This window comes from Pseudophryne corroboree, chromosome 12 (genome assembly GCF_028390025.1).
Source record: "Pseudophryne corroboree isolate aPseCor3 chromosome 12, aPseCor3.hap2, whole genome shotgun sequence".
Lineage (NCBI taxonomy): Eukaryota > Metazoa > Chordata > Amphibia > Anura > Myobatrachidae > Pseudophryne > Pseudophryne corroboree.
Genome location: NC_086455.1, coordinates 29,465,176 through 29,485,553, shown reverse-complemented (window position 1 = coordinate 29,485,553; position 20,378 = coordinate 29,465,176). Strand labels below are relative to the sequence as shown.

Sequence of the window (20,378 nt, the reverse complement as noted above, 5' to 3'; positions counted from 1 at the left end):
TGACGATACACACCGACCAACCACCACTGCCATCTGCAGATATATCTGTTCTTGAGGGCATTGGCCAATATATCTTTACTCCGTACACGCTGGCAGATCATTGTCCTGAAATGTGTTGAATATTCATGTAATAAACATAATGGGCTGCCCTTCTACAGAGCACTCAGGGAAAGGATGTAGTCCCTCTAGTTTCTTGTGGTGCTCTGCAGCTGTAACCACACCCTGACACCCCATGCGCCCACCGTCAGCTATTCAATTGTTTCTGTCAATGGGCGTGCTAAAGTAATTTCTGCTCTTAACACCTGAGGTGGCGAACAGAAAAGTGCAGAAAGTGACCCATTTGGGTGTGCGTATAGCACTTTTCGCATTTGGGCAGTTTGGGTGCAATGGCCCTCATTCCGAGTTGATCGCTCGCTGCTGCTGTTGTTCGCAGTGCATCGATCAGGCTAAAAATCGGCACTTCTGCGTATGCGGCTCCATGCGCAACGTACTTTCACAAAAGCCGATACAGTTTTACACAAGCTCTAGCGACGCTTTTCATTCGCACTGCTGGCCGCAGAGTGATTGACAGGAAGTGGGTGTTTCTGGGTGGTAACCGACCGTTTTCGGGGAGTGTGTGTTAAAATGCAGGCGTGTCAGAGGAAACGTAGGCGTGGCTGGGCGAACGCAGGGCATGTTCGTGATGTCAAAACAGAAACTAAAAAGTCTGAAGTGATCGCTAGCTAGGAGTAAGTCTCGAGCTACTCTGAAACTGCACAATCTTTTTTGTAGCCGCTGTGCGATCCTTTCGTTCGCACTTCTGCTAAGATACACTCCCAGAGGGAGGCGGCTTAGCGTTTGCACTGCTGCTAAAAGCAGCTAGCGAGCGAACAATTCGGAATGAGGGCCAATAAGCGCAATAAAAACAATTGGTTATCACATACCGATCTTTAGGTGGGAGATTGGGCGCAAGAAAACAAATTGAATTCTGCCCTTTGTCACGCACAGGAAAATAAACACAGAATGGCCCCTGACAGGGAAAAAAACAACAGAAAACACACAATAGCCCTCAACAGCAAAAACTACCCAAACACAATGGCCCCTATAGTAAAAAACAAACAGATTGACAGGAGGAAAAAAAACACATTGCCCCCAACAGAAGGAATAAAACACATTAATACATTTACCCCCAACATCCATCACTACATACGCACCCAGCGCCCGTCGCTGCATACGCACCCAACGCCCGTCGCTGCATACGCACCCAGCGCCCGTCGCTGCATACGCACCCAGCGCCCGTCGCTGCATACGCCCCCAGCGCCCGTCACTGCATACGCACCCAGCGCCCATCAGTGTATAATAAATAAATAATTGGGCAGTATTTAATACTCTCCCGCCCCCCACCACACTTCATTATAGGTACAATATCAGTAACACATGAACATACCACTTACTCTATTACGTCACTCACGAGCTCCGCAAAGGCCCATGGTCATTTTGACTTCTGGACACTGCCCATTTGCGCATGCGCAGAATGCCCCGCTGCCTGCTGCGATCGCTATAACTGCAGCCCAGCCAGCAGTGTGAGCCGGCCGGGGAGCCCGGATAGTGGAGACATGGACAAGCCGACCAGGTACCTTCCCGGCGTCTCTGCACACCAATCCGCCGCTGACTGGGACAAGCACTGTTTTACAGCACCCGCACCCCCGGCTTCCCCCTGGCTGGCTGTGGATCGCTACTCACCAAACCTCTGTCCCACACTGAAGCGGCTACTGCTCCCACGCGGACACCAGGGATAATCTACACAGCCCCGCCCATGCAAGGTGACGCACGCTACGGCCGACCTATCGGGTGCCAGCGCGTCGGCCATACACACACAGCAACGTGTCAATATATCTAACTGTATATTGACCGTCGGCTGTGCTGCAGGGCCGACGCGATAGGTCTGTGAACGACGGAGTTCACAGACATATCGGTTGTACACACTGGCCGATGGACCCGCGATATATCGGCTGTCCAATAGAACGGCCGATATATAACGGCCAGTGTGTACCCACCTATAGGAAATAAATACATAATAATCGCTCAGACATTGGAAACACATTCTCAGAATAAGGGATGATGTGGCTGCTGGCCCATCTCACTGACACTTCCCCTTACTCAGGGGATCCGGTCTCTAGGTCGACAGTAACTAAATCGACAATGTTTAGGTCGACAGTAACTAGGTCGACAGGTCAAAAGGTCGACATGAGTTTTTCACATTTTTTTGTCTTTTTTTTTGAAAATTTTCATACTTAAGGATCCACGTGGACTACGATTGGGAATAGTAACCTGTGCCGAGCGTAGCGAGGCACCTTGCCCGAAGCATGGCGAGCAAAGCGAGGGGACACTGTGCACTAATTGGGTTTCCCGATCACTGTACGGAGAAAAAGACACACAAAAAAAACATTAAAAACTCATGTCGACCTTTTGACCTGTCGACCTAGTTACGGTCGACCAATAGTGATTGACCCAAACATGGCCAACCTAGACACTGTCGACCCTATGAACCACACCCTTCCTCAGAATTCCCACACTTCTGAATGGGAATACTAATACCAGATGGCAAGGGTGGCCCTAGCCCCCCAGGACACCTCTGCCAAACCTAACCTGCTGGCACTGGGCTTTGCCTGAGCATTCTGAGGTGTGTAACCAGGGTCGGACTGGCCCACAGGGGTACAGGGGAAACCACCGGTAGGCCCCACTGCCTGAGGGCCCACTCCTTCCTCTAGGGATCATGTTCCAGACTGTGCACTTGTATTATACATGGTAGATATGTTGCATTACACTGCACTAGACTATTGTGTATTTCAAGCCTCTGTGGAGGCTGGCCACACCCCCTTTGTAGGCTGGCCACACCCCTAAGTATGGGCCCCTATCACTGTATTCCCCCCGGTGGGCCCTTCCTGCCCCAGTCCGACACTGTGTGTAACAATTCTACAGAGCCATTCAGTTCTACACTTATTATTACATGGTGCTCAGGAATCTCATAGGCCTGCCTGATGTGTCAACTCTTAAACTTAAAATTGGGTAAGCAACAAATACTTTGTTATAAAGCATCTAACGAGTGTGTGAATGTTCTAATAGATGTATGGCCTTTTTTTGAAAGACTAAATAAAACTTTAAAACCATAAAACTACAACTCCCAAAGCAGGATATTGCTGGCAGTTGTAGTTCCACAACAGCTAGAGAGCCTCGAAATCCATAACCCCTGGCTAAAATTAGGGGCAGATTTAATTGTTTGCTGCGCCACCTGCTAGGCGTCTATCAGAACTATTCAATTATTGCTCCGATCAGACGCCCATTGTTAGTTAAGGCGCCTGACAGCTCCGGGTTTAGCTGCACAAAGCGTGAATGGACATCCAAAGTCCAGGTTTGGGCACCCAAACTACGGACATTTTTTCTTGCACCTCCTGAGGCTGCGGGGGAAAAAACGTGGCTGTCACGGCTAATGGGCGTCTATCGGAGAAACAATTGAATAGCTACCCCTTTCAAATCGACCCCTAAGAATCTTATCAGTAATTCCAATTCAAATTGAAGCCGGTTCTGCAAGACAGACACAAACGACAAAAAGGAGTGTTTAACCATTTTATTTACGGTCTGCGTGTTCTAATATTCAGACCAGGCCTAGGGCAGCTCATCATACAGTATATAAGAAAGTTTCCAGTTGCACCAAGCCGGCTTGGTAATCTTCATTTAATATTAACATACAAACCAAAATAAAAATGAATCTTATTAGCTTCTGGCTCCAATTTAAATACTTTGACATACAATAATTTAATTAAAAAAAACAAAAAAACAAAACATTTTGCAAGTAATAAACAGGATACACTCACAGTGAATGGGAAATCATAAAAACAAAAACACCAAAAAAGAAAAAAAAAAATAACAGTAGTATTTGCACAATCTTTACCTCTTCCTTACTGAAGAGGAACCATGTGCATTCAGTCTGTGGTTTTGAAACTGTAAATATTTTTAATTTGGCCTATGTAAAATATACAAGGAAGGCCCAAGCTACATACGCATGGTTTAAAAAGTTGTTCATAACCTCAATAGAGTCTTTGTTTTTGTTGTTTTATCATCGTTATAACAATTAGTGACATTTCAGAGGTGGAACGCGTGCACAGTGATTAACGAGAAATATACATTATACATTCGAGAATTGCCCAAATCAGAGACCCGGACAACAACTACTGCCTTGCCCGAATCCCAAATACAAAAGGAAATATTTTGGTCAAAGCCACAAATTATGCACATAAATGTACTAGATGCATTAAGGTCAAACCAGGTCTCCAACCAGAGACCATGGAGCTCCTGGGAACTTCCAGAGCCTCTAAGGGTGACATCATTTTTCACCAAGTCTGCCCCAAAAACCTATGTATACAGCATATAAGAAACCTACCTTAAGAAAAGCTTGGACAGTACTGCTAAACCTACAGTATATGGACAACCATTAAGAAAAAAGTAGACTTTTGGCCTTGTAATTACGCCAGTCTTCAAAGACCTTTTAAGTTTACCCTAATGAGACTTTAAAACTACAAGTATAGTCATTTAAGAGACCAGATGCATAGCCATTATCTTTTTCTAGACTGTCAGGGACATGCTTGAACTGGTGCTGCGGCAAAGTGCGTGACATGGACAAGAAGTGAATGGACCTTTAAGTTCCTCTCGCAGATGTATGCAGGCCAGGCTTAGACGAACTGTGCTAAGTATTGAAGCATACCCTGTGGAGTCATACTTTAATCCAGGGGTTCTTAAACTCGGTCCTCAGGGGCGCACACAGTGCATGTTTTGCAGGTCTCCACACAGAATCACAAGTGAAATAATTAGCTCCACCTGTGGACCTTTTAAAATGTGTCTGAGAGTAATTAATACACCTGTGCACTTGCTGGGTTACCTGCAAAACATGCACTGTGTGCGCCCCTGAGGACCGAGTTTGAGAACCCCTGCTTTAATCTGATCTGGCCACACCAGGCCCAATCAATGCGATTTCCCTGCTACTCTGCCGGACTTTGCCATAGAGGACTTCAGTTGAATTTTGAAAGTAGTACAACAAAAAGGACACTGAACTGTATATGCATAATATATAACAGGCAGCCATACAGTATATACACAGACGTGATGTCTGACAGGCAGAAACAGCAATACAGAGAACACATACACATGTAACTATTATCACGTCATAGCAACAAGAAAAATAAAATGGAATGCGCCTAAAAACACTTTGCGCAAGTCCACAAAAACAGTGCTCCATTCTGGTCAGTGCATGTGTACTTGTCTAGTAGGGAGACATTGTAATAACAGGTTATCTTGGGTAGGAACGTTTAGCACTTCTCCAAACCACGTGCTTTCTGCAATTTTTCACTGAAAGAAAATGGCTTTTTTAAATTTTTTTAATTAATACTCTGCTAAAGGTTCCGACTCTTGGATATAGTTATAGAGAGCTGTAATGCTTGATAGCTGCACATATGTAAAATATTTGTATGAGTGTAGCACCGTTCTACAGCAGTGCGGTTTCTGTTACAGTAGAGAGCAAACAGAACAGTAACACTTCAAGTTACAATATGCTATAAACACCCGAAGTCGTTATGGTGAAGCATAAATATAAACAAAACAGATTCTGTTCCTAAAGAAAATAAGTTGCAGTTTTCGGACCACTGAAACCTCTAAATACTCCTATTAAAAAAAAACAGTACTCAGACTATAGTCACTCAATCAATCAATCAACCACTAATCAAGGATAACATTGTAATCATTTAATACACAATTCTCGAGTCTAAGGGGCATATCCATTTAGGCGCAGGGTTTCCTGCGCAGGAAAAACGCACAGAGCTATTCATTTTTTATTCTACATTTCCCCAGCGGTAACCCATAGATACTGCGTAAAATGGCCATATTTGAAAAAAAGACAGGAACTGGTTGGCTGGTAGTTTATCACTCTCCAATTTATAAAGCTTAGTACATCTGGCCATTGTAACGTGGAGAGAGATAACCAACCAACCAACCAGCTCCTGTCATTTTTTCAAACCGAGCCCGTAACACGCCAGTGAGGAGCTGGTTGGCTGGTACTTTATCTCCGTCCACTTTATCTCTCTCCAAGCCTTAGTACATAGACCCCTAAATCGGTCAGTGATGACAATTAGCTGTGAAGTTTACCTTATGCCCCTATGTATGCACTTCTCTTAAAACAAGGGACGCAATCAGATGACCAGGCCTTAATGTTTGTAGCTTGTGCACACTGAAGGCAGCCATTTTGTGGCCTGAACCAAAATTCACGATAACGCAGACCTAAACAGGCAGGAGGCACCATAGAACCTGCTCCTAGTGAGTTAATATGGTACAGTGTGATGCATATTGATTCAGCCCACAAAATGGCTGCCTCCATTACAGGAAGGGGACTAGGAGTATTTTAAGTCTTAAATAATTTTTCCAGTGGGAACTTGCCTAATTAAGAATGAGTCCATATTCAAAAAGACATCCCAAAATGTGGGCAGTTTGCAAAGAAAAGTCACCTACTAGGTTGAAAGCACATAAAACCATTCTATCATCATTTGGCTAATTAGATGTATTTTCTGAAAAGCTTTGAGAATCAGGATTATGGTACATTTGTGCGAGTGAGCTTTTGGCTCAGGGACATACAGCATTTCAAACCTGAACCACTACAACTCAGAGGCATGTTATATATTGCAGAGGTTCTCAAACCCTCTCCTTACGTCACCCCAACGGACCGGCTTTTAAGTTTATCCATGCTTGGTCACAAGTGACTTAATTAGGACCTCAGTCAATTTGATTTAACAATCTGTGCTGAACCATGGAGATACCCAACACCTGGACCGTTGGGGTGCCTTGAGGAACGCGTTTGAGAACCTCTGGTATATTGGTTCTTTCACAAGACTAGCACAGAGTTGTACGCTATGCAATCCAAATATGGCATGTTATCTACGTGTTCACGCACTTACATACATATATAAAAAAATCTTAATGAATCTTCTACCGTTAAATGCTACGCTTACATTTGGTAAACGGTATTTGGCAAATGTAGACTTTGCTCAAAGAGAACACACAAAGTCCCCTAAGAGACAATGGTACAACCGAATCACAATATACTGGGAAATGTCGGTAATATTTATCTTCACTTTTAAGTGTCACTATGTTTCGTGCAATTTAACAGTTTAGACATTTCCAATTTGTTTCAAGAGGAAAGTTGGATAACTACAAACTACAAATCTGGTAGCGTGCAGCATCCAACTTGAATTTCTTTTTATATCCTCCGAGAACTGGAACTGAAAAGCAAAAAATTGGCTAAGGAATACTATGCTGTACCTACACTCATTACAGATTTAGATGGCAGAACTCTGGCACCTGCTTTTGTTTTATTTAAGTCTTGCCATGAAAAAAGTCCAAAACATATTGTCGGGTATTTCTGCCAATTACCAAACAGGTACTCCCATTCTTAAGAAATCCATTTATTAACAATAAATATAAAAATAATAAATTCAGCAGATGATGGTTATACTTTCTGTTTATACCACATCAACGCACTGTACAGTACATGTGATTGGGAACCTTGGTACTGACCGGACCGTATCTAAAACTCAACGAGAACGACATTAGGGGAGGGAATACAATTAGGCATGATAAAACATTGTGTGCAAAAATCTTTTTGTCATGATTTTTCCAGATGTTTCTCAAGATTTTTTTTTTACAGGCTACACAATTAGATCTTAGATCGCCCGTTAAAAAATACATTTTATCACGAGTTTCAGTGAAACCTGTATGTTTTTGTGGCCACAGCCCTGTTTACGCACGAAAACGGAGCTGCAATTGGGGATTTTGTTTTGCCTGCCCGAGTCAGATGAAACAAGATCCCTGATAAGCTGCAACTCGCACTGGCTTATCGGGGCTGATTGGATAGCTCCCGCAGATTCAGTTGCCAGTGATAAATTACCACAGGTCACTGGATAACAATCACAGTCTTGTAAAGGCCAAAAACATACCATTGTAACAGAAAAAGGAAACGGTGTAAGCGCTTACCACTGGGGTGACGTCATTGTAGGCTAGTGAATGCATGCAGAATTACAATGCCATTCCAATCAAAAGAAAAAACTGTGTACATTATACCAGTGACGTACGTTGGGGTGAGGCAGAGCCTTTCCTGTCATATTAACGTTTGTGCCAGAGTTTTTTACTGCATAAAGTATATGAAAAATACAAAGAATATGTTTGAAATATCTTCTTTGTATTATTATAATCATTTTTATAGCCAAAACTCTGGAGTAAAAGTCTATGGCAGGTGAGGCAGTGCCCCCCCCCCCCCCCCCCCTGCCTATCTTTTCCACACATCTCTGATCAAAAGTCCCCAAATTTCCAGGAGTTTATACTGCTGCACCTGTGTATAATGCCTGGATGTATATATTGCTGCACCTGTGTATAATGCCCGGATGTACGCTTTGGCTCATATATTGCGTGTAAATTTGGCTCTGGTGCTAGCCAGTGCCTCCTGAGCCAAATAGCTCACCGCACGTCCCTGCATTATACTAAAGCCCACAACCAACAAGAGGAGGGAACAGGGGTGTGTCATAAATGATTGGCAGGAGGGTGACTCTGCTCCACCAGGTAACGGACTTCCCAACAGAGCAACAATGTATAATTTGAGTGCACAGTCTAGAACCGAACCTGTAGAGATGGTGGGCCCTAAGACAGTAGGGGCCATTACGGACTTCCCTGTACCTCTGTGGGCCAGCCAGGCCCTGCATGAAGTTACTTAAAAATAAGTACTCAAATCTTCTAATCAAAATAAACAATATACAACTTCATGCTTATTTCTTTTTCAATTTGTATTTTATAAATGTCACTTTGCCCCCCCTCCCCCTAAAATAGAATGACCCCCAGGCTATAATCATTTTGAACCGTTGTCTTGCTCCTGTATTTGCCCAGCTTTCTATTACTTTATGGCTAAGTCCGCATTGCCTGGTTTGCTCTGAAGATGGAGGATTATTTTTTTTGTAAATAGACAAAACTGGGGGGAAAAAAACCTACAAAAAAGGTGCATTAATTATACTCTAGTCTGCATTGCACCAAAGCTCAATATGAATTGTCTCAGGCATCATCGCAAAGGAATTGATAATCTTTTTTTTAAAGGCGATGCATTTTGGTTTTTGTTTACCTGTCCATATATTACATGCATTCAAAAAGTAAACTCTTTATTCAAAACATTTCAATGTTTTGTAAATATAGAGCAAAAGCAAAAACACCTACTGAGTAACAAACTGCTGGAAAAGCCTTTACAAAAATGCACTGCACAATCCTATTGTCCATCTTTAATAAATAAGTTAGTAAAAAGAAACAAAAAACAAAACAATTCAGGTTTACATAGTGAATCTGAACAATAATATGCCATGTCTGTACATCTAATAAATAGGCTATCACTTACATTCTCGGGGTTTTAGAGTGTGGCACAATATACTTAGAAATGTGAATTCAATTACGGTCAATTTCAGCCGATAATCGGAACTTTACAACACTTCAATATTCAATTGAATTGCCGTTTTTCCGCTCTGTCGAAACCTCCTACAAATCGAAAAACACCTGGATGAACGGAATCCATGTGTTTTCGACCTCGCCGTGGTCGAAAATAGACATTTATTTTCGCCCGTAAGAGATGGCGGAAATGAATGGTCGGAATGGGAGGGGAAACGGGCGGAAACGGCTCACTACTGAATACTGACGTGTCAGATCACCTCCGTTAGAGAGGATTCGACAGTAATTGAATATACTCTATTATACAAGACAGAGGACACTCTGCTTTTGGGTACTAAAGAATTGACCTTTAAGGCACTGTATATATATGATACAGCTTTAAAAAAAAAAAAAAAAAAGTAGGCTCTGATCTTAGAAATTATATTTATTATAAATATATACATACAAATATAGGATATTTGTTTTTTTGGCTATTTTTCGACACAAAATACAATGTTCACATGGGGGATTAAAAAAAAAAATGACAGACGGATATGCACAGAGTAAAGGAATTAACGGTGCAGATATTGTCAGGGATGAAGAGTTTAATACTGTAGCTAATCCACAATGCTCTTCCAGTAATTTCTTATCACCATGTTACAGGTGTGACATAGGGCTGGGTCACACAAAACTAAAGTACTGGCACAGCAGCTTGGCCACTTCCATTTTTATTACCATTTTGCAGCTATAACAAGTGCCAAATTAATACAGGACATCCAACAAGCTTTGGTGATTTATATACAGCATTTAAACAGTCGTTATCTTGCTTTGAGATGAGCGGAGCCTCGCCCGTGACACTCAACAGCCTTGGTCTTTATTACAAGACGGATAAGAGCGGCTGTCTGGCTGACTTGTATTCAAGTATGATCTTTCTTGCAGCTATTTAAATCACAGATCATTAAAGAGCCTATGCGGACCCTACTTCTATCATCTGGGTTCCATTGCGCAGGTCAGATCTTAGTGCAGCTGCAATTCAGCAGCAGACATAATAAATCGCACTTCTCCTTCAGTGGGTTAAGATGTACAAAGATTTGCTGGTCTCCTGGTAACCGGCCTTTCAGTCCTGAGTGATCTGCATGCTCCTACCTATCTTGGAGGTATATTCCACTGTTCCAAGTATACAATATGCACAAACAAATATAATGTACATTTATGTATAGTAGTGTCTGATGATGTCACAGGTGTCCCATGAACTCGGATGGGATAGAGACAGGTGTAATCCGTAGGCCCCAGTTAGAGAGGACCCGCAACTCCACAATTTGTAAAGTCTTATTTTCTTCCATTACATGGAAGGTTGGCAGAGGCTCTTCCACTTCATCATATACAGACTGGATCAACAGGTCCCTATCTTCCTGATAAGTCTTATACAGCAAAAACTTTCAGAGCATTTGTGATGTTGCCAGTGGGGGCCAGGGACTTCCGAATGTGCTCCAATGAGAAAGCAGTTGGGTAAATCTACATTGAAAGTCGCACAACCAGGTATCCTTGAGTCCCTTTAAATGCCTAGCAGTTACCAGGGTACATGTCAGGCTGTTTAACCACTCCGGGGGGCCCGAGATATATACCACAAAGGAACTCCAAAGAGGCTCACCAGTGCAGCCCTTGTATCATAGGTCTCAGAATAATGGGTGTCCAGAATACTCCCACCTCCAGATTCCAATGCATAGTTCACCATGCCAGTGCAGTTCTCAGAGTAGCGCCTCAGTGCATTATTAACAATAACATGAGCCTCATCCTCTGTAGATATCACTTCTCCTTCCATCACTTTTGGCGTCGCAAGCTTCCTTGTGATAGAGACTGTTTGTGATGTTCTACAGGATACCAAGCCCTAGTCCTTGCAGCCTGGAGGTGAAGTCTCAATTGCTCACATATGTGGCGGAAATCCACTGCAATAAGGACTCTGGTAGGATTGCTTGGCTGATGCACATTGTTGGGATGGACTTTCTTATCTAGGCATCCACCTTGTGGAGAACGCAGTCTGCTCCTTGAGAAAGGCTGCCGTGTATGCTTTAAACTCTTGGGCTAGACTGTCAACCCATCTCTGCAGAATACTCTGATCTTTTATTTAATCACTAATGTTTAACTGTGCTCTTTTACGGCCTTCCTTAATGGCCTGTGACTGCTTGCCTAGTAGTGCCTCTAAGTGTAAGATGCGAGTTTCATGATTCCTACTAATGAAGTCTTCTTCCATGGATTTTTCCTTTCAGCCCATCTTCATTTTGGCAAAACGTTCATTGAGAAGACCGGTGATTATCGCCGACATACAATCTTGGTGATTCATTTCTCCCATCTGTTGCTGGATATCCCCAACCAGAAGTCTCAGTTTGTTGTAATCTTCAACATAAGGATCCTGGTGGTCAACCATTAACCCAAACATCCTCGCCAGCTTCTTCATTCTGCTATCAAGCTGAAGGTCCGACTCCTTTCTATCAAGGCTGGATATGTGACTGTCTGATGCTGGTTTCTGGCTGGGAATAGAATATTCATTTGTTTGTGTTGTATTTATTACAATTCCATGGAACAAGTCTGGTACGTGAAATGCAGAGAGTGCTATGAGGACATTACTGCTACAGTCACTGCAAGTGTAGCCATTTATTAAGGTCATCTGCGCTTCTGTAGTGAGAACATCGCCATTGGTCTGAATGACCGTAGTGTCCCCAGTTTTTGGATCACTCTCATCAAAACCCCATAGGTGGCCCACTTCCGTCTGCTCCCGTGTTGAAGGCTCGCCAACACGGTTGACAAAATAGAGGCATCACTGACATGAGGCATCACCACTTTGAAAAAATGCGTTGGAAACGGCTTTCCTTGAAGGACAATGGAGACTGCTGGCTGAAGACTGTCTACTGTTATTATGCTGATGTCTAACAGGCCTGTTTAATGAGCGGAGTACTTCCACAGTAAGAGACATTGGAGCTGATACGGTCATTGTGGAGGGCTTCAGAAAACCCGGTTGGCGTGGTCAGTAGACTGTGACGGGACATCCTTTGAGAATCAAAGACAGGATCCAGCTATGCAAGTTCTCAAAGTCCAGCGCATCCAAGGAATAACTGGTGCCCAGACGCTGACCAGCAGTCTCACATGCTAAGCCCTGCAATACGTATTAAGATGCCGAGTCTCATACATGTGCCCCCATCTAATACTGCCTGGCAATTATATGTTAGGATGTTATCTAGCGATAACATTGGGAAAGAAAAAGCAAAAGGAATTACCTCCAAATTGCCCATACAGCCAGAAAAAACACAACTGCAGCTAGTTGTAATGGAAAATTGAACACAAATACATCTTCTTAATGTAACAATTGCTTTCTTTATCATGCATCTAGCCTCAGATTAAACACGCAATTTGCTCATCTGTCACATTTGTGTATGAGATACCAGATCTGGAGGGTATTGTGACTTGCAGATTATTTATGTTGCAAATTTCTGAATTATGGCCCTCATTCCGAGTTGGTCGCTCGCTAGCTGCTTTTAGCAGCAATGCAAACGCTAAGCCGCCACCCTCTGCGAGTATATCTTAGCTTAGCAGAAATGCGACCGAAAGGTTCGCAGAACTGCTCGAAAATATTTTCATGCAGTTTCAGAGTAGCTCCAGACCTACTCCTAGTTTGCGATCACTGCAGACTGTTTAGTTCCTGTTTTGACGTCACGAACACGCCCTGCGTTCGGCCAGCCACTCCCCCCGTTTCCCCAGGCACGCCTGCGTTTTCATCAGACACGCCTGCGTTTTTTAGCACACTCCCGGAAAACGGTCAGTTACCTCCCAGAAACACCGCATTCATGTCAATCACTCACCGATCAGCAGAACGACTGAAAAGTGTCGCTAGACCTTGTGTGAAACTGCATCGTTTGTTGTGAAAGTACGCAGCGCGTGCGTATTGCGTCCCATACGCATTCGTAGAAGTGCCGATTTTTAGCCTGATCGCTGCACTGCGAACAACGCCAGCTAGCGATCAACTCCGAATGACCCCCTATGTCAATACACCATCTGAAAGTACACATTTTTCCATGCAAAGAAAAGCCCAATGAAGCAAGAGAGGGTCTCCGGCTACATCTAATGTACTGTCTGTATGTATGTAGTACACAGAATAAGTAGCTAGAATCACCATGGCTCCGGTATCATTACGTGAAAAGACAGATTCTATCCCAGCTCTGGATAGCTAGTGGTTGTGAGAGTTTGCCAGGGTGGCCCCATTCCCACCCCTCTGAGATTGCCTTGGATAAGACAGAGAAACACAATTTTATACAGGCGCAATCTAAGCATCTTCAATGTTCGCAATATCCACAGCTGCCAGGAGACATACACAAATACTGCTCACGTTCCTGCCAACCCCCTGCTTCTTCTACTGAGAAATGCTGCCATGATTCATGAAAAAGTGTGTCTTACACACACCTGTATGATAACACCATCTGAAAGTCTCAATGGAAAAAACAAGGGGCAAATCAATGTAACGAGATATTGAATAGCGTCAGGAATGAGTGCCCGGAGCTGTTCAATTGTCCGCATCAATTTACCGCACCTAAGCCACGGGTTTAGTTGCAACAGCATTCTCCGACTTTAGTGTCCGGCGTGATGCTGTTAGCGCACGCAAATTCCTGCAACTAGCATCGCGCCACTAGTTTAGCCGGATTTGTGCTTGCATCTCACGAGAGTGGGAGCAGAAATGCTGTAGTCGCGCGTTTACAGCACAGCTAATTGAATAGCTCTGGCCACTCATTCCCTGTACTGTTCAAAATTGCACTGAACGGAATTGCCCCCATAGGAAGGACTCACTCAGAATGAAATATATATTCCTACAGGGCTGTTCTACGATTTCCAGAATGCATGATCAATTCAAAACATGCAACCTTGTGAATATAGTCTATGGGTTTGAGATCACTGTGAAGTTGTGTCACAAACCAAGCAAAGCCTTTCTAATGGTTTCAAAAAGAAAGTGGATCTATAATACTCCTACAACATCTGGTGCCAGAAATAACAGAGAGATAATAGCTGAAGTCCAAAAACTGTCCCGAAATGTTGAGACAAAACAGGGCTGTGGGTTAAGTTAATTAGAAAACATGGTATACCAGGTCTGCATTTGGAAATACCATCTAGAAGTACAAAGGTGTTTTGTCTAAATGGTTAATGTAAAATATTTTGGTATACTTGTAACAATGGCAACACTGCAATGGATTCTAATTACACTGTAAGCTTTTCCGGTCAGGTGTTAATAAAAAACAAAAGCCACAATAAAACACTATATACTGTTACCACAGCGTATTAAGTGACTAGGAACCACTGACATCTATTAGATACTGCGCAGTTCATCCCGTGTCTGCTACACACTGCAGCACAATTTTTTTTTTAAAGGGGTCTATTTACTAAGCCTTGGACGGAGATAAAGTCCCAGCCAATCAGCTCCTAACTGCCGTGTTACAGGCTGTATTTGAAAAATGACAGTTAGGAGCTGATTGGTTGGGACTTTATCTCAGTCTACTTTTTCACCGTCCAAGGCTTAGTAAATAAACCCCATAATCCTCAATATGCAGAAACAATATTTTGGTGTCAGCTTCCTGAAAGAACAGTTTTCTCTATTCCATCTCTCTCTCTCTCAGGTTCTTATGGAAGAAATTGGAGAGCCAATCGGAAGCTACTGAATAACAATCTTCCTGTTAAACTCATGAGGCCGATAGGATGAGAACGTCAGAATTACAACAAGTGTTTCATAATGTGAGAGCACAACGATTCTGTCATGTTGGAAAGAGAAAAAGTAATAGAGAAAAGTTATAACCTAAAAAGAAAGAAGCATCTGATAATGTAATTTATACTGTGACTTATAAGCACTGCTTTCATCCATTTGGGATTTTGTACAATAGAGGGGAGGTGTATCAAAGCTTGGAGAGAAATAAAGTACCAACCAATCAACTCTTGACTGTCTTTTTTTTTTTTCAAACACATGTAATAAAATGTCAGAAGCTGATAGGTTGGTACTTTCTCTCTCTCCAAGCTTTGTTACATCTCCCCCATACGCACTGCGTTCGCAGGCTGTACACGGTAGGATTTAACAAACGTCAAAAGGAAAAATAATTAAATGGCAGAATGACAGTTAAAACGTTAGGTATACTAAATGGCCCAAACTATGTGAACACCCTGGCATCCCACCCAAAGGGATGTAGTTACTATCCCGGCTGTCAGAATAGCGAAGCCGGGATCCCAGCCGCCGAGAATGCCGACAGCTGCGCCAAGGCTTTTCCCACTCTTGGGTGTCACCCATAGAGTAGGAATACAACATGTGGCTTTCTAGCGCTCGCCCCGCTGCCGCCATTCTGGCGGCTTCTGACCTCTGGGATCCCGACAGCCGGGATTCTATTCCAAACCCCAACCATATATTCTTGCTGGACGTCGAGGTCAATTTACACCACTCCAACCTTGCGCGGCTTCATGATCTGAGACTTCTGTACGACTGCTCGGCCATGGATAAACAATCCATGAAGCTCCCAACACGCAGTTCTTGTGCGGACAGATGATTTTTATGCACATCTGCACCCAGCAGTCCTGTTCGGGAAGCTTGGGTGGCCTACGGCTACATGGCCGAGCAGTTATTACTCCTAGACATATCCACGCCACAATAACTGCTCTTATATAGGTGACCAGGACCGCTCTAGCTGACGTCTGTCTGGATGGAAAGGTGGCATCTTATAAGCCACTGAGCTCTTTGTTCTACTGCTGTGTGACTATGGGGATTGCCAGGCTTCATGCTGAGAGTAGCAATGTGTGTGGTTGGAATAGCCAAACACACCGCCTGTAAAAGGAGTCCGTATACTTTTGGCAAATAGCCCATATTGACTAGCATGGGCAAGTGTACGATTTATTGCTATTAATTCCACTATTAAAATGTAAATATATTTCTCCTTCATCCACTAGGTGACACTGAAGCATATAGACAATGGGGTATAGAGGAGTGTATAATTGGAGCCCTGGCACTTTAATAATAATACGAAAAAATAATTTAGAATGGAAAATAATAAGAAAACTTATAATACAGCCAGGAAGTGGTTTTACAGAGTTTTGTTGGCCAATTCATACTATAAAAGGTTTTGTATAAAAATAATACATTGTTTAAAAGAAGAATTGGCCCTTATATCAGTTTGAAGTCTAATACATGAAACTATTCTACTGTCCCAACCAGTGCATCTTAATACAAGAAATTATTAATCATAATTTTATCCAACAACAGTGATTACAGGCAAAAGAAGAAACAGTAATGCTTTGAAAATATCTTTGTTTAAATATGGTTTCACCCCCTCGCCCTTCCAGGGCATTTCCACAGACTCAAATTCAAGCAAAACCAACTTGCCTTGCAAATACATTAGATACAAAAACACATAACATCGAAAGACTAAACAAACACAAATAAACAAACAAACACATAAAGAACCTGACACAATGGCACAGAAAACCTAGCAAAGTTCAAAAGGGAAGACTTTCTTACTTTAGGTATAATGCTGATTCAACTGCAATAGTGTTGGCAAAAGGGGAAAAAAATCTCAGGAAACAAAGTATATTTCATGATCTAATATGGCTAATGTCAAATAATAGCTTATGTCAGTATTAGCCTCTGAAAATGATTCAACCTGTGAAATTTTTCTTTCCCCAGGAAGAACGTTACAGGTGGTCCGTGTAGGACAATCCAAAAACACCTCATGCCCTTCTACCAATTCGGCCTCACATAAAAGTATAAGAGATTTACGCATCAACCTCACCCTGTCACAGCCCCGAAGAGACGGCATACAAGCTTGATACGAAGGCTGTAACTGCACACTTTCTCTTTATTCTAGAACCCGCAGTGCATCGCAGTTCCATTCATCGGTTCAAGGTTTAGAAAAATCTTCAAGGAAAATACACAGGGCCTGGTATTTAATTATTATACTGTCCATGCTTTTAAGGAAAGTAATACAAAAGGCATCTGGTCTGCCAACTGGCAGTGCTATAATAGTTATCTGAATAGCACAAGTGGGTGCTTAACTGTAAATCAGGGTATAGAACGGACATGAGAGCAGGGTCTTTGTCTGTTCCCAGCCTAATGTTTTTTTCTTTAAGAATCCAGTGTAGGTTTCATTACAGCTTTCAGCGTTAAAAAGGAATAGACTTGATGACCCAGTGTACAAGACCTAATCATTAAACACTAGAAAGAACACAACCATTAAAAGCGACCAGTTCAAACGTCTGCTAGAAAAACAGAAACTATAAACTGAAACCAGTTTGCATATATCAGATAGGATGTAAGTGAATGACACTGCGGTCTTCAGGGGTAAGTGACCCTTGTACAAAGAGCAGTGGCTACACTAGGTTTTGTTGGTAGTAAACCCAAAAATAGGAATGTATTTAAATCTATGCCAGTAAGACCATTATAATAACTACTAAAAAAAATAAAATAAATGCTGATCTTGAATACTTGTCTTTGATCTAATTAGGTGACATCCAACCCCCCCCCCCCCCCCCCCCGTCCCCCTTTAAAAGCAATATGAATCAAATCTAGTAATCCAGTATAACTAATAAGGAGCTCTTGCTGGATAATAGATGTTCCAGAATATTACAGTATTGCCAAATATTCAAGAGAGGAAAAGGCAGATAGAAAGCTAAACAGGGCAAGCAGCATAATGACTAAGTCTATATTGCCTTCCAGTGATCTTGTGAATCCTCAAAGTGCATTCAGTGCAAGATATGTGGCTATGTCCCGTTTCTGCTGACTGCAGGTAGACATGCCGCTTTTAGGACCAGAACTCTTGTCTTTGTTCACAGGTTTTGTAAGTTTTAAGTTTGGTTCTGCATAGAGGAACAGTGCTATCTTGACTCTGACCTTCAACATCCACGTCCAGTAATGTCCGTTCACCTACAGGGTGCCCCACGTGGACGGGAGTGAAGCCAGAGAACCCAGACTTCTCTTCCACAGTGCTCCCGCTGCTGCTGGCAAAACAGGAGTCCATGTTGCCTGGAGTTTCAGCAAATGAGCTATTAGCGGGAGATTCACTTCTGTTCCTGCTTGGTGACACAAACCACCACGAGTCAAGTCTCTGTCTGTTGGTGGAAGGTCGAGGTCTTGGAACAAACTCTAAAGTTTTGGGTCTTTCCAGTGTAGCGTCTTGTTGAACATTCCAGCGTCGCGGAGTGGGAGGGAACACTACATTGGGGTCGGGAAGACGGGGAACTTCTTTTGGGTCTCTATTTGGGGATACGATACCTAAAGTAAAAAGACAGCAAAATAATTCTATAATTTTCATTTAAAAAAAAAATATTTGCCCTAAAGACTCTAAGTAGGGAATTCAAATGTTTAAAAAGTCGGTTGGGTGTCTGTTTTTTTCCTGTCTATTAGATAGGAAAAAATAGACACCCAACTGACTTTTCAAACAATTGAATCTCCCCCTAAAAATGAAAAGGTTGGGTAATTATTCTCATCAACCGCCTCTGACCTAAAATATGATACTGAAGCTACTGTACTTTGTTTAATTTAAATTATACAAAACCCTAAACTGCAAACTGGTCCGCAAACTGCTGCTCTATTTTAGGAAGCATTCATTTGATCTGGAGGGCACTGTGTGGCATACAATAGGCTGAGGGCACAGTGTTTCATAATGGGAACGGAGGTCACAGTGTTATCTAATGCGAACTGGGGGCACGGTGCTTCCTAGTGCGAACTGGGGGCACGGTGCTTCCTAATGCGAACTGGGGGCACGGTGCTTCCTAGTGCGAACTGGGGGCACGGTGCTTCCTAATGCGAACTGGGGGCACGGTGCTTCCTAGTGCGAACTGGGGGCACGGTGCTTCCTAATGCGAACTGGGGGCACGGTGCTTCCTAGTGCGAACTGGGGGCACGGTGCTTCCTAATGCGAACTGGGGGCACGGTGCTTCCTAGTGCGAACTGGGGGCACGGTGCTTCCTAGTGCGAACTGGGGGCACGGTGCTTCCTAATGCGAACTGGGGGCACGGTGCTTCCTAATGCGAACTGGGGGCACGGTGCTTCCTAATGCGAACTGGGGGCACGGTGCTTCCTAATGCGAACTGGGGGCACGGTGTTTCCTAATGCGAACTGGGGGCACTGTGTTTCCTAATGCGAACTGGGGGGCACAGTGTTTCCTAATGCGAACTGGGGGCACAGTGTTTCCTAATGCAAACTGGGGGCACAGTGTTTCCTAATGCAAACTGGGGGCACAGTGTTTCCTAATGCAAACTGGGGGCACAGTGCTTCCTAATGCAAACTGGGGGCACAGTGCTTCCTAATGCAAACTGGGGGCACAGTGCTTCCTAATGCAAACTGGGGGCACAGTGCTTCCTAATGCAAACTGGGGGCACAGTGCTTCCTAATGCAAACTGGGGGCACAGTGGAATACATTTTAGCCCACCCAAAATAGAAGAAGTTCACCCCCCTAGCTATAGAGTCTCTACAGTACACTGTAGAGACTCTATAGCCGTTAAACCAGTTTAACTCCTGACTGAGTAATCCGAAGGTGCCTCTCTATACTTATTTGGTTTCAAACTTCTAATCGCAATGAAGCTTCTCTAATTGATTAATTAATCAATCAATCTCAACTGGGAGAGTTTACCAGTAGCCGATTGGTAGATAGGAAACACAGAGAGCAGCAGATATTTCCTTCTCCAAAACAATGACTACTGACTCACCCGTGAAATCAAGGGACACCACTTAAGACACAATGTGGAGCTACAGTATGCTGAGGAGTAGGGACAAGACAATAAAGAGAATTTAACCAAGGATTCTCATGTCATTATACACGTACTCATTTGCTGGCTTCAGAGGTCTTTTAACCGAGCATTGTTTGCAGAATTACAGTCTTTGTTTAGTGTCA

At 43.2% G+C, this 20,378-nt stretch overlaps 1 protein-coding gene and 1 pseudogene across 2 annotated transcripts in view; both read right to left on the bottom strand.

Moving 5' to 3' along the window:
* Positions 1–8,331: 8,331 nt before the first annotated feature.
* LOC134979916 (SUN domain-containing protein 1-like) lies at positions 8,332–12,640 on the bottom strand (annotated as a pseudogene).
* A 5,406-nt stretch (positions 12,641–18,046) lies between these two features.
* MAP3K9 (mitogen-activated protein kinase kinase kinase 9) overlaps positions 18,047–20,378 on the bottom strand; it is a 91,739-nt gene continuing 89,407 nt past the window's right edge. For both annotated transcript variants that reach the window (XM_063947287.1, XM_063947288.1), the window contains exon 11: positions 18,047–18,757. In XM_063947287.1, the coding sequence (XP_063803357.1) occupies positions 18,288–18,757 (470 nt within the window). In that variant the 3' untranslated portion in view covers positions 18,047–18,287. The remainder of the gene's footprint in view (positions 18,758–20,378) is intronic.